We start from the raw sequence: 14,369 nt of genomic DNA on the forward strand, positions 1-14,369 counted from the left end.
CTAATCTCCCAGATTTCCAAGACACATTTTCAAAACACACTTTGGATAAGAACCAGAAAAGGAGGGAATGGCTGGGGGCCACTGGGCAGGAACCTGTGGGCACCCTGGGGTGTGACAGTGGTACCAGCTGCCTTCCCCCTTCCTTCAAGACTGCTCCCCTGTGCCCAAGTCAGGGCGCCAGGTGGGCTCAGGCTGGTGGGTCCTGCCCTCACCCTGCTCATCCCCCATTCCCCCCCGCCCCCAGGCCATTCTTTTCCTCCCAGGGAGGGAGGGAGCCCAGTGTCTGGCAGCCACTTAGTGAATCATCCTTTGGTGCGCAATCACGAATGTTGGTGGCTGGCGGCAGGATCTTTCCAGCTTCCTCTCGCTGCTTGCCCGAGCCTCAGGGGCAGCAAGCGCCAGCCTGGGAGGGCCTCACGGGACCTCTGCTTGCCCTTCTCTGCCCCCAGCCCCATCCTCCTGCAGGTTCATCCCTAGGGGTCAGGTCTCTCCCGTGCCAGTGTCCTGTCTAATGCTGAGTCGTCACCCAGGAAAGCCGTTTTTGGTACCTCGGTCCTGCTCAGACTCCACTGTTCTTAGAGTAAAACCCAAATGCCTGACCCTGTACTCCCCTCTTCCCATCTCCCCTCCTCTCATCCCCCCTTCTCTCCCCAGTGCAGTTGCCCCGGCGCCCCCATCTCCCTGGCCTCCACCACCAGGCTCTTTTCTGCCTCTAAGCCTTTCCCAAGGCTGGCCCCTCTGCCTAGAGCCCTCTTTCCTCTGTCCTGACGTTTTTGTTTGTTCTTTTTACTTGTTTGTTGTCAATGGGAGCCTCATGCTGCAGGCTGGAGGGCCCCTCTTCCTCGCCAGGCTGCACCCCCCGCCCCCACCATGCTGACAACAGTGCCAGTGGGGAGTCAGGGGCTCAGCTCATTTGTGAATGAACGAAGCAGAACCCTTAACCCAAAAGTCAGTGGGAGGCGTGGTGGTAAAACCCACTCCCAGCAGGGCTGTTAGCAAATGAAAATATAGAACACCCAGTTAACACCCAGTTTCAGACAAATGAGAAATTCTCGTCTTAAGTGTGTCTCATTCTGTATTTAACTGGGCATCCTGTATTTTATCTGGCAATCCTGCCCCTCCCCTTGTGTAATTGTTTATTCTCTAGCAGGTAATTCATTCCCATAGTTGAAAATCCAAAAGGTAAAGAAGGCACGTAATAAAAACATTTCCCTCCGACCCTTGTCCCCCAGCCAGCACTGTAATTGGTGGCTGCCATTGAGCTGGCGACCCCGTGCACGATGGGACCGAGCTCTGCCCCGTCCTGTGCCATCCCCGTGATCAGTTGTCATTGGACATTGTGATCCCTCAGGTTTTCATGGGCTGATCTTTGGAAGTAGCTCACCAAGCCTTTCCTCCTAGTCCATCTTAGTCTGGAAACTCGGCTGAAATCTGTTCAGCATCATAGCAGCACACCAGCGTCCACTGACAGATAGGTGGTGGCTGTGCATGAGGGGCACTGGCTGGGCATGGCACCCAAGTCTCCCTCATGGAAGGCGAGAAGTCTACCGCTGAACCAGAAATGCCCCCATCCAAACACCACGTTGTTATTAGCTGCTGTCTAGGCCATTCCATGGGGACCTCAGGTGTGCAGAGGAGAACTGTGCTCCAGAGGGTGTTCAAGGCTGTGACCTTGTGGAAGCAGATTACCAGGCCTGTCTTCTGAGGTGCCTCTGAGTGGGTTCAAACCGCCAACCTTTCAGCTCGTGACTGAGTGCTTAGTGCCACCCAGGGACTGCTACCAACCAGCATATCTCTCCCTAAAGGGGCCAGTGTTGTGAGGTTCTTGTGATTCCTTCCGCGGAGATCTTTGTGCACACACGAGGAAACAGCCTCATTTCCCTTCCTTGTTAAGCCAGGGGTGGCTGGCCACTTCTGCGGTTCGTACCTCACTTTCTTCTTTGTTCCAGAAGCATCTCACCGCCTCCTGTCAGTGGACACTGCGGTTATTTCCCAACTCTGGTTCCTTTGCCCTCTGACTCACGCATTTCTAGAAGTCTGAGGGCCCGTGGGGGTAACTGTCCAGAGGTGTCTGGCTGGCTCAAGGTGGGACAACTGTTGTATGGAGGGCGGCTGCCAGGTGCCCTCCGTGCGGCTCACGCCTGTCACGTGCCCACTCTGAACAGGACCCAGTGGCTCTTATTTGGAACACGTTTACCTCCTGGGAGCTGGGTATCTGGCTTCTCTGCCCTAACAGAGCAGTGCCAGTGACTGTGAATTTGAGCTCTGTGCTGTGTGGTGCAGCGGTTGAGAGCTCGGCTGCTAAGCAAAAGGTCGGCAGTTCGAGTCTATCAGCTGCTCCTTGGAAACCCTGTGGGGCAGTTCTACTCTGTCGTATAGGGTTGCCATGAGTCGGAATTGACTCAACAGCAGTGGGTTTGGGTTTTTGGTTTATGTGCTTTGGAAGCGGAATTGCCAACAGCAGAGGGGAGAGAGATTACAGGTTCTTACCTACTACTCCCATGTCCCCACTAGGCTGCCTGTGGCAGGGCTGTTCCCAGGACCCCGGGGACTGACTCCACGCTGTTTCCTTTGGCTAGGGAGACAGGCTTAGCTAAGGGTTAAAAACGTTTCCATCCCAAAAGGAGAAGTTTCCAGGAAAGCTGCTGCTTGTGGCTTAGCGAGTGCTGTGGCTGTAGGTGCTTGTCCACGTGGGTGCTTGGGGAGCCCCAAGGAGACAGGGAATGTTTGGGGGGCAAAGAGGAGCTTGCCAACCGCAAGGTGGCCCAAGTTTGTCTCTGGTAGCCTCAGGGCCCGTTGTCGTCCCCGCCCCCCCCAGGCCTGCCAGCTGCTGTCCGGCTAGTAAAGGCCCAGCGTGCTGTTCTTAGGGGGTTTGGGCTCTGTGACACTCATGGGAGTGGCAGAGCTGGGCCTGCAGGTCTTCCCCGGGTGTGCACTTTGGCCCCCGTGTCCCTAGCCGTGGCAGGTGGGTGTGGGCCAGCCAATGGCCCTAATGGGTCCATGCCGTGGTTTGGTGGCCTCATGAATGGAACCCCCTGGAAGGCTGCCAGGGGTGGGGCTGGTGGCTGGCCAGGATTCTCCTCCTGGGTGCTACCCAGGGGGAGGAGAGGACTTGGGTGATGTGCCGGCCACATGTGGAGGGGGGCGTGGCATGCCTGTGGCTTTCCTTGGCGCTCTCTCCTCCCCAGGATCGAGTCTGGTTCTGAGGTGCCTTCAAGAGGCAAGAGGGATCTGAATCCGATTGGTCCAAGTGGGCCGTGCACGGCTGTGTGTCCCTTCTTGGGGCAGGGACAGGCACTGAGCAGAGGCTCCCAGCAGCGCAGCTGAAGATGCACCGGGTCTCGGTGTCACCCAAAGGGCAGCCCCTCAAGGGGACCTGGGATGCCCTGTGCCTTTTTCCCTTTCTGCTTGATTGCTGCTCCCAGAGGTGTTGTGCTTTGGGAGGGCAGGATGGGGTGGTGGCCCCTTCCTGCAGTGGAGGGAGTGGGACAGGCTGAGTCTGTGTCCACCCACAGAGCCAGCAGCCACCTCCGCCCTGCCAGCACCTCCCCAGGCCCAAGGGGGACGCAGCTCTGAAGATGCGGGCGTCAGTGCGGATGACCCGCTACCTGGAGTCCTGGGGTGCCGCGCGGCCCTTCGCGCACCTCAACCATCGCGAGAGCGTGAGCGTCAGTGAGACCCCTGACCCCAACAGCCGGAGGCCCAGGGTAAGCTTCCCCGCCCCCTTGCTGAGATCTGGGGAGCAGGTGGCGGGGGTGGGGGTGGTGCAGGGGGGAGGGGCAGGAGAACTTGTGCTCTTGGCATCCTTTTGAGCCTCACTTTCTCCACCTGTGAAATGGTCGCAGTCACTGCCCAGCCTCCCCCCAGGGCTGCTGGAAAGTGAGGCATTTGGAGAATATTTTAGAATGCCAGGACCATCCTCCTGGCTCCCTGGACAGAGTCCAGATTGAGTTCAGGATGCCTGCAGCTTGGGCAAGCCCGACACTCTGGCCATGTATCCGAGTGTGCCTGGGATGACACACCCAGTCAGGCTGCAGGCTTCGGGCCCAGCTTTCTGGGGAGTAAGGTCTTCTCCTACCTCCCCTTCCAGGCCATTCCTCTGCGGCGCCACCGGACCCCAGACAAGTACGTGTGCTGCCCCCTCCTCTGCCAAGTCTGCCCTGCCTTCCTGGCCAAATCCTGCCCTGTCACCTCCTCCAGGCGGGCTGCCCTGGCCAGCCTCTGCCAGGACGCAGCTCCACTGGGGCCAGCCTGGTACCTCTGGCGAGTTGGCTGTGGCCTGGGCCAGAGCATTTGTAGGAGCCAGAGCTCCCTGGCCCATGGCTCTTCTGCGTGGTCTTGAGCACTGATTGAGCACCTGTTGTGTACCCACCCTGTGGGTGGAGTAGAAGAGGGCCTGGGGCGGGGGGGCCTGCCCTCCGCGCCCTCCCAGACCACTGGCCAGTAGGGTGGGACTGGGCCTGCTTGCTACCTGTCCTATCTGGGCTTTACCGGGAACCCCCTTCAGCTGTCCTGTGTGAGGCTCTGTGGCCTCCACAGGCCCTTGGGCCCCACTCGAGTGGTCCTCTCCCCCACACCTGTCTTTGGGTGGTGGACGTGGGGTCCTGGGGTGATACAGGTGGGGGATCTGATTCCAGAAGTGCGTCTCTCAAGGGGCGGTCGGAGGATGACTCCTACAACGATGAGATGTGGTCGGCCATCGAGGGGCTCACTTCCACAAGGTGAAGCTCCTAGCCCCACCCCCCAAGTGGGGTCCTTAATATGCCAAGCCCAGCACCTGCTGGCAAGTGTGGCCCAGCTCCAGCTGTGGCCCCAGGTAGCTCATCCCCTTCCCTTGATGCTCCACCCAGGTGTGGCCCCCCTCACTCCTGTGCTGCCGCCCCCAGGTTCTGCTGCTCCAGGTCAGATGACTTCCACACCTGCACCTGGGTGTCCATCTTCCAGGAGAAGGGCCTTGAGCGAGAGGTGAGGACCCTGGGGAAGCCCCCGCCCCAGAGGAGTGGGGGTGTACGCTGTGGGACAGCCAACACCCAACACTCCCCACAGCTCCTTAAAGGGAGGGGTGGGGTTCTCTGCAGCTGTCGGGGGTCGGTACACCTCCAACTTAGATTCTCTTCTTGTGGCCCCTTCCTCTCCTGAGGCCCCCCCACCCCCTGTTGGTAAGTCACCATGAGGGGTCTGGAGGTTTTTGCTCTCATCAAATGCCAGAACATCAGCTGGTCAAGGCCGTGAATGGCTTAGGCCATCTGCACTGGCCCTGTAGTTGGAAAAAAAAACAAAACCTGAAATGTGGTATCCAGGTTGGAAGGGACCTGATTGGATGGCAGGGTTTTGTATCATCGATGACCATTCATCTATTCAGCTGGGTCTGGCAGCGTCCTAGGCACACGTATTATGTAATCTAACCCTCACAACAACTGGGTTAAGTGGGTGCTGGTACCCCCGTTTCTCAGACAGGAAGCTACTTGTGGATCTGAGGGTGTAAACGCCTGGCCTAGAGCAGACTCCATCTTTACCTCAGGTGTGCCCATCCATGGGGCCGTAGCAGGCCTGCAGCGCTCTAGTGCTGGGGCCTGGCTCCCTCCTGCTAGCCTGGGGCATGGTAGTCACGTCTCCAGCATCTGAGGGCTGGGCCTTGCCCTTGCTGGGGCTCCCTGGGGAGGAGCTTGGGATCTGGAAGCAGGTGTGTTGTATGCCGTTGAGCTGATTCTGACTTATAGCGACCCTATAGGACAGAGCAGAACTGGCTCATAGGGTTTCCAAGGAGCAGCTGGTGGATTCAAACTGCCCACCTTTTGGTTAGTAGCCAAGCTCTTAACCACTGCGCCACCAGTGTTCCAAATACAAAAAAGGGACTGCAAAATGGAAAGAATGAAAGTTACTGAATGTAATGCCATCACTTAGAACCCCAGGAGCGTGTGAGGTTATTTTTAAGGGGATTGACTTGCGATGGGACGGGGCCTGGGAAGGAGGCAGAGCAAGTGGCCCTGCAGGTGGGGTCCACACTGCCTGGTGGGCGCCCCTCATCCCCTCTGTTGATCCCAGTACCGCCTGGCACCCATCCCCCGGGCCCGCCACTACTTCGCCTGTGCCGGCCTCGTCTTCCTCTGCATCCTGCTCATCCATGTCCTGCTGATGCCCAGGTCAGTCGGGGTGGGGAGGACGATCTAGGCCGGAGGGTGGGTGACCTTAGCCGAGCGCATCATCAGGCCGGAAGGGACAGCTGTTGGGATTCAGTAACTGTAGCTCCTTGGGATCCTAGAAACTGGACCAGGGGTGGTAACTCCAGCACCTGGAATTACCAACTTATATTTGTTTGTTTTAATTGAATGTGCTTGCTCTGTTGAGTCGCAGGCCTCACCATTCCCTAATGTCTCTTGCCTTCCGAAGTCTCCTGTTTTCTGCCTGGGTCCTGCAGGCATTTTAGTTTGGGACCCTGGCCTTAGGTCCTTGGAGTCTAGAATTGTAGAGTCCTCAAATTACAGCTACCGTCACCTCCCTCTTACGTGTGGGCAAGTTGAGGCTCAGAGGGGTTAATAACTTACCCAGTGTGGCACAGTGAATACCTCAGGAGTCACTTAGATCCATAGTTGTGGCTGAAAGGCCCTGTTGGTGGGGGCCAGGGCTGAGAGTGAGGTCAGAGGGCAGGGAGAGTAATGCCAGCTACTTGGAGATTTCTGGAATTGCCACTGAGCCGAGGGATGGAGCAGCGTTGTGATTTAGAATGTGCTTAATAAAGACGAAGTAAGGAACACTTTCACATGGCACCTACCACGTCAGACAGAGGTGTGAAGGCTACATGGCCATTACTCATTTCTTACATACTTAGCCCTAAAAGGGGGATATGATGCAGCCGTGGTCTGTGTGTTTTGGCCGGGCGTCACATATTACTGGTGGGGTAGTTGGACCCTAGTTTTCAAGGCCCCCCTTTTCTGTCTAGAATGGCAGTTGGGGGAGGGGCAGAAGGTGCTCGTGAGCCGGAGAGCTGGGGTGGCTGAAGGGGTGGGCAGCCTTCCTGTGGCTCAGTCGCAGGCAGCGGGCCCCCCAAGACTTGGTATTTTTCTTTCGCTCCAGGATGGCGGCTCTGGGTGTGTCCTTTGGGCTGGTGGCCTGTGTGCTGGGGCTAGTGCTGGGCCTGTCCTTTGCTGATCAGTTCTTGGTGAGTGGAGAGGCTGTAGGGTGGAAGGCTGATGGGCTCAGAGGTCCTGGCCCACCAGGTGGGCAGGGCTGTGGTGGTGTGAGCTCCCTGTCCCCATGGCCCCCTCCTCCCTGCCTTGGCGCTCTTCTACCTCTGCTCCGGCCAGGGGGGCTGGGTGCCTTGTCCTGGCTCCTCCTGCCTCGAGGACAATTTGCTGAGTGTTCTGGAAGCTTCTACCGAGAGGTCTCCTTCCCGTGCCTGCCAGAGTCCGAGTGGCTGTCTGTGGCTCCTGGGGGTGGGGACATCTTTTCTGTCTGCACGTTTCCTGAGTGCTTACTCTGTGCCAAGCATGGAGGGCATGCCCACCAACCCTCCACCACCTGAATAGACATCACTCTCTGCTCTCGGAAGCTCTTATGGGCTCCTGGGCCAAGGCCCGCCACGGCCGCACACTGCTGCCTTCAGCCAGCCTTGGGTGACTTGCCGCATTCTTTCACAGAGGTGCTGCCCAGCCTGGGGGATGCTCCGGGCCATCTCTGAGAGGGTGGAGACACAGTCCCTGCTGAGGGTGTCCCTGGCCATCGTGACCATCAGCAGCCTGCTCACCATTGCCATCATCAGCCTGGTAGGTCCTGGGTGCCTCGTGCCATTGCAGCATGCCTCCTGAGTAGGGGAGCCACTGTGGGAACCTCACGGTTCTGGAATCCCGTGATCTTGTCTTTACCAGCTGTGTCTCATGTCACCTCTCCAGAGCTTGGTGGGTGGGTGATGTGTCTCTGCATTTCAGGCTTAGGGAGCCTCACCCTTCATTTTTCAAATGGAGACTTTGGGCCCCCGGAGAGCTTAAGTGGCCAATTCCATGGGACTGTGCACTTGACCTCCCAGGCCTTGGGTTCCTCACTGTCCTGTTTCACCCTCCCTGAGACTCAGACTCCCTAGGGGTGTCCCTAGGTTCAGCCCTGGCTTCGCCAGGCTCCATCTCACTACTGCAGAAAGTGGCCTGTGTTACACTCGTCCTGTCTCCTTCCTCCTGGGTCCTGCGGGCCAAGCTCTTTCCCCTGTCCCACCCCTAGATGCTCTAGAGCATCGAGTTTTGGAATGTGCTTCTATGACCCCCTCCCTCCAGGTCACCTAGGGAGAAAAAAAAGGGGGCACCAAATGTGCTGTGTCTGCAGCTGAGCCAGCCTCTGATGCTCTGGGGCTGGTGTCTCCCGTATCTTCAGTTCGTTTTGCACCCTCCTTCTCCCCCCTTGTCCATGAGTCTGCTGGCTACTGTGGAGAGCGTGCAAGCTGCTCTGGGCAGTGCTTAGAGCCGGGCCTGGCAGCGCCCTGGTGCTCACCATGGCCTTGGGGCCCAGTCCTCTGTCCCACCTGACTCTCCCTCTCTACCCTGCTGGGCCCTGGTGGGTGCCGAGTCACAGTTGCCTAGACTGACCCTAGCTGGGCCTCGTCTCCTGTAGCCGCTGCTCCCTGTCCCAGCACTGGGACCACCTGGTGGGAACGAGACGAGCCGGAACACTGTGAGCAGCCAGACCTCATGTGAGCTGCTGCTGGTGAGTGCCCTGGTCCCAGGCTTCACGTGCTGCTGCCTGCCCTCACTGGCTCGCTTGGACCACACAGTAGAGTAGGCCACGGGGTGTAGAAGGGCCGAGCCCAGCCTCTCCCGGGCAGGGCTGAGGGGTCTCTGGGCCTGGAGAACCTGTACAGAGGTGTCTTGTCTTGTGTGCTTGGTCTTACGTGGATTGGATGGGCAGTGGGCGGTGAGAGCGCCTGCCTACAAGGGGCTCTTCCTCTGTATCAGGCGCTGTCTTACACCATTTTACAGGTGGGAAATGAGGCTGAGGTTAACTGACTTACCTAGTAGATGGTGGCACCTGGACGGGGACCCCCGGCAGGCTGACCCCAGCTCCCCAGGCCTTCCTCTGCCTGGAATGTCATAATGGTAGACAGCATGAGGGCTGTGGGGACTCGGGGGACAGTGGCTTCATCTGAAGGGCAGAGAGGAGCCAGGGTGAGAAAACGCCTCAGTGGGTAGTGGGAGGATTTTCACATGGTTTGTCCGATGGGGAGGGGGTGGGAGAGGGTAGTGGCAGAGAACCAGGAGATACAACCAGGAAAGTAGGTTTGATCCAGATCAGGGCAGTGCGTGAATGCCAGGGTGGAGTTTGTCTTTATTCTGAGGGCAGTGGGGAGCCACAGCATGACCTTGAGCAGGGGAGTAATGTGGGCACAACCGGAGGCGGCAGGAAGGCCGTTCAGGCTTGTGGTGTGCATACCGCCGTGGCCCTGACTTCTGCTTGCCGTGTCCATGCACCATCTCCATTTGTATTTACTACACTTTTTTCCTTTAAACAAGCTCCTTTGCTATAAATAGAATACAGTGAAAACAAAACAACACCGTACACTAGTTCTAGATCTCCTTGTCTGCTCTCTGTTAACAGGGGCTATCAACAAGTGGGGTTAGAGACACACTGCTCCCAACTGGCCCCGAACCCCCAGCAGGGGAAGGGACTGGGAGCCAGGGTCAGTTAATGCTGAAGCACTTCTCCCTGGGGGTAGTGGCTGGCCCGGGAGGGGTGCTTCTTGGTGGTGGGATGGTGGGGTGACCTTGGCCCCCTGGTTAACGCCCCCTCCCTGCCCTCCAGCATTACACCAGCAGCTGCATCCTGGGCTTCATTGCTTGCTCCGTCTTCCTGTGGATGAGCCTGGAGCTGAAGTTCGTGCTGCTGACCGTGGCCTTGGTGGCCTACCTGGTGCTCTTTAACATCTCTCCGTGCTGGCAGTGGGCCTGCTGCAGCCACAGCCTGGGCAACCTCACGGAGACCAACGGCACCCTCAGGTAGGCCCCCAAAGCTGCTCACTGCTGGGGTCCCAGCTCCCTTGCACATCTCCACAGGACCCAGGAGCGTGGCACCCTTTCTGTCTCAGTGCCATTTCCAACTCTGGTGCGTTTGCATTCACAGTGCTGTTTGCACTGCAGCTTGTAGGGTAGGGCAGGTAGGGGGCAGGGTGTCCATTTTACAGACAGGGAGGTGGAGGCCCAGGGAAGGTGGCTTGCCTAGTTGTCTGCACCCCCAGCTGGGGACTGTGGCTCATTGGCAGGTTGTGGGGGCAGGAGACCTTGGCTCTAGCTCAGTCCCTCTGTGGGCTGGGTCTTGGATCCTGAGTCTTGGAGAGGGCAGCTCCCTCTGGTTCCTTCCTGGACAGGGGTGACTCCTGTGTCATGGGAGGGGCTGGTGTGCATGTGTGGTTCTAGTGGCCTTGGGTCCGAATTGGCATGAGGAGAGGGGTCTGGCGCTCTTGAAACTGTAAGTGTGGGGACCCAGAACAATGTCTGCTCTTGTGGGTCTGGCCTGCCTGTGAGTGCCTGGAGGTTAAGGACAGCCTTCATCCTTCTGCCAGTCTCCAAGTCCCTGCTGGCCTGGCTCCCGGCCCCAGCTCTCCATGAGTCTGGGCTGCCTTCTGGCTACTGCCTCACCTGGCACGAGGGCTTTTCCTTCAGACCTTGCCGTGGCTGATGCCCTGTCACCCAGGTGTGACCTCAGCAAGGCCTCCCTCACTGCAGTCAATTGCCCTGCTACACCGTCCTTACAGTCGGACATGGTCTTGTTTCCTGTCTGCCCACAGAATGTGAGCACTCAGAGGGCAGCAATCTGTTCGCTGTCTTCCCCTTGGGGGCGTAGAGCCTTAGAGCACTCCGCTGAGTGCCAGGGAGCCACACGTGGCCTCCTGCATGTGGGGGCTGGGTGTACCTACTTTGAGGTTTCTCATTGTAACGGGAAACGAATCCTGCCTTTTCCCTTCATATCCTGCAGCTCCTCTTGTCCATGGAGTGATCTGAAGACAATGATTAATTTCTACCTGGTTCTGTTCTATGTCACCCTCGTCATGCTCTCCATGCAGGTAAGCTGGGAAATGCCCCAGGGTGACCATGGCTCAAGCTGGCCTTTCTCTCCTCCGTGTGGAGAGGTGATGGGGAGGGGGACTCCTCGGATTTGGAAATGCATGGGAGACAAGCAGCAGGCCTGAAGAGGGCAGGCTCTGGTCCCTGGTCAGGGGTTCCCAGTGAGTGTCTTTCCCTCCCTGTCACCCCCACCAGGACGTAAGTGACAGACTCAATCTCATGGCTCATGGGGAAACCCTGTTCAGTTAGAGGTTTGCTGCCAGCATGGGTGGGCAGAACGGAGCTGCTTGCTCAGTACCCCCAAGGGTGACCACTGTGCCCTGGTAGCCGCTGCCTGGGCCTTTCTGCCCTTGCTGGCCTACCGACGGGATGCTGTTCCCTGCTGCCCGTAGACTGACTACTACTGCCGTCTGGACTGTTTGTGGAAGAAGAAGTTCAAGAAGGAGCAGGAGGAGTTTGAGACCATGGAGAATGTGAACCGCCTTCTTCTGGAGAACGTCCTGCCAGCCCATGTGGCCGCCCACTTCATTGGCGACAAATTAAATGAGGTGTGGTGGGACAAGGGGCCGGGCACTCGGGCAGGAAGTCTGCAGATGGCCCAAGTGCAGAGTCCAGCCGAGGGAGTGCTTAAGCAGAAGGTGCTTCCCCAGCTTGGCTTCTTCAGCCTTGGTCAGTTTGTGGAAGAGCTGTAAGAATGCAGGCTTTGGAGTCAGAGACCTGGTTCAAGTGTGATTGTGGATGAGGTACTTCACCTCTCTGGGCCTTGACTGTAAAATGGGGCTGACAGGAATTACCTTGCAGGGTTGTCATGAGGATCACATGTATCCAGGATTTGTAATCTGGACATTGTGGACTGATGAAAGTAACTACATTTCCACTAGTTGTTTGTAAAAAAGGGGGTAGGCTGTAGGTAAGGAAACAGGGTTGCTTAGGGGCCCTGGGTGCAAGGCCCAGGTCCTGACTGCTGCCTTCTACCCTACAATACACAGAATCACTGGGGGTGCTTAAAGCAGAGACCTGAACCCGGCCCCACCCCGACCCATGGACAGGAATCTCCCTGTTGATTCCCACGGGCAGCCAGGGCTGAGAACCACTTAGCTCATCTCCACCTCAGCCTGCTTCTCCCCTCTCCGAACCCAGGACTGGTACCACCAGTCGTATGACTGCGTCTGTGTCATGTTTGCGTCCGTGCCGGATTTCAAAGTGTTCTATACCGAGTGCGACATCAACAAGGAAGGGCTGGAGTGCCTGCGCCTGCTGAACGAGATCATTGCGGACTTTGACGAGGTAAGGCCTCAGGACCCGCCCTGCAGGGGGCAGCGCGGGGCACCCTGAACTGCAGACACCAGAAAGGGGGGACACAGCTCCTGTAGGGGAAAACACCTCACACCAGTGATAAAAAGGCACATGTCTGCCTTCTCCGTTCTATCATTAAATGCTTGGTTAGCACCTTCTTGGTGCCAGGCCTCCTGTGAGGCTGGACTTGGGCCTGAAGCCTGTATAACAGCTTTGAGCTCCAGCTCAGCCCATGCTCTTGGCTCATTTCAGAGGCAGTCAGTTTGGCTTAACTCTTTGCTGGAAACAGCCTGCCCGTGTGACCGTGTAGATTATGCTGAGCTGTGTGTTTGCTCCTTAAAGAGAAGGTGAGAGCAGCTGAGAATGGAAGGGATGAAGAAGAGACAGAAAAGGCCAGGGAGGAGTGGGACGAACCCAGAGGCCGTGTCCCCACTTGTCGTTGGTTAGGAGCTCAGACAGAAAGGGCCAATTATGAGAACATGTCTGCATCTGAGAAGTGGCAGTGGGAAGGAATCTTGGAAAATGGAGGCCGAGCTGCTGCCGCAGGATCTGGGACAGGTCTGGGCTGCGGCTGGGGAGTCCTGGGCCCTGCCCCATGCCTCCCTGTCCCGCAGCTGCTGTTAAAGCCCAAGTTCAGTGGGGTGGAGAAGATCAAGACCATCGGCAGCACATACATGGCAGCAGCGGGGCTCAGCGTCACCTCAGGGCATGAGAACCAGGTACCTGGGGCAGCAGGGTCTCAACCTCACCTGAGAGCCCCCCCGACCTGTCCCCGTCTTTAAAGGGAGCACCTCCCGATCTCCCATCCTATGTGGGGGGCACAGGAACTTGGATGGCTCAGCTGGGAGAGTTTTGGTGGTGGTGGCGGCAGGCGAGACCCCCGAGAGCTGCCTTCTGGGGTCACAGGTGCTCTTGAGGGGACACCCAGAGGGGAGGAGGTCCTGGTCCCTTGCAATGGCTTTCATGCTGGTGGTGGTGCGGCAACGTTCCAGGTCAGGGCTCTGGGCTGCGACCTCACACACAGCCAGCCCGGGCAGGAAGATGGGGTGATGTCCCACGGCCCCAAGTGCACAGACTGTGTCCCGCAGGACCTGGAGCGGCAGCACGCCCAGATCGGCATCATGGTGGAGTTCAGCCTCGCCCTGATGAGCAAGCTGGACGGCATCAACAGGCACTCCTTCAACTCCTTCCGCCTCCGTGTCGGTGAGGCTCTGGGGGGAGGCCGCGCAGCCCTGGCCGCTGCTTCCAGGCAAGCCTGTGCCCGGGTCTGGCTGCCGAACCTGTGCTTTGTCATTGATTTCGGACATTTTCAGACACCCCTCACCTCATCTTAAAACCCCGGCAGCTGGATGGTTCTTCCGGTTTTCTCTGCATAGCACTTAGAAAGCTACCTTTGAAATTTTTAAGTAAGATAGCACTACAGAAAGTGGAGAACCAAAACCGCCGCTATGAACAGGTGACCTTAGAACACACTGAGAACGAGACGAAGTTATTAAATCTGACTAGCAGTGCCTGTTGGCTGAAAGGCCTGGCGCTCACAGCCCATTTATTCTTTAAGAGGGAGATAAGCAGATACTAGAAGTGTTAACACCAAACCCAGACTTCCTTCACACCTGGAAGATCTTAGAGCTGCCCAGGGAATGAATGCCTTGCTCACTTCTCAGGTAACACCTCAGGCCACACACTTGGGCAGCACTACCCAGCCGGCCCTGCATTCCATGCCTGGTAGTTAGCGCTTTCTGTGGTGGGCATGGATTCTGGGGCCTCTCTAAGGGGCAAAGCCCATGGCTCTGCCTGTGTGCCAGGCTAACCGTCAACCTCCTCCTTAGGCATAAACCACGGGCCCGTGATTGCTGGGGTGATCGGGGCGCGGAAACCTCAGTATGACATCTGGGGAAACACGGTCAATGTTGCCAGCCGAATGGAGAGCACTGGGGAACTTGGGAAAATCCAGGTAACCAAGGGGGAGAGAGAACTTGCCGGAGGTGAGGGGATGGGGCTGACAGCCTAGCTCTGCCACCGGTCAGCTGG

The 14,369-nt window shown here is 57.8% G+C and overlaps 1 protein-coding gene across 16 annotated transcripts in view; it reads left to right on the top strand.

The window, feature by feature from the left end:
- The window catches only part of ADCY7 (adenylate cyclase 7), a 74,611-nt gene that overhangs the window by 52,792 nt on the left and 7,450 nt on the right, over positions 1-14,369 (top strand). For 14 of the 16 annotated variants that reach the window (XR_007514562.1, XR_007514563.1, XR_007514565.1 and 11 more), the window contains 15 exons: positions 3,516-3,707; positions 4,091-4,125; positions 4,638-4,721; positions 4,851-4,965; positions 6,046-6,143; positions 7,075-7,159; positions 7,638-7,763; positions 8,599-8,691; positions 9,784-9,977; positions 10,954-11,041; positions 11,435-11,590; positions 12,183-12,329; positions 12,953-13,057; positions 13,427-13,541; positions 14,168-14,292. Coding sequence is in view for 12 of the 16 variants with exons in the window: in XM_049863698.1 (XP_049719655.1) it covers positions 3,516-3,707; positions 4,091-4,125; positions 4,638-4,721; positions 4,851-4,965; positions 6,046-6,143; positions 7,075-7,159; positions 7,638-7,763; positions 8,599-8,691; positions 9,784-9,977; positions 10,954-11,041; positions 11,435-11,590; positions 12,183-12,329; positions 12,953-13,057; positions 13,427-13,541; positions 14,168-14,292 (1,758 nt within the window). In the remaining 4 variants the exon portion in view is untranslated. Of the gene's footprint in view, positions 1-3,515; positions 3,708-4,090; positions 4,126-4,637; positions 4,722-4,850; positions 4,966-6,045; positions 6,144-7,074; positions 7,160-7,637; positions 7,764-8,598; positions 8,692-9,783; positions 9,978-10,953; positions 11,042-11,434; positions 11,591-12,031; positions 12,330-12,952; positions 13,058-13,426; positions 13,542-14,167; positions 14,293-14,369 lie in introns of those variants that run through there. The other 2 variants (XM_049863700.1, XM_049863701.1) reach the window with 2 other exon arrangements.

This window comes from Elephas maximus, chromosome 21 (genome assembly GCF_024166365.1).
Source record: "Elephas maximus indicus isolate mEleMax1 chromosome 21, mEleMax1 primary haplotype, whole genome shotgun sequence".
NCBI classification, from domain to species: Eukaryota; Metazoa; Chordata; class Mammalia; order Proboscidea; family Elephantidae; genus Elephas; species Elephas maximus.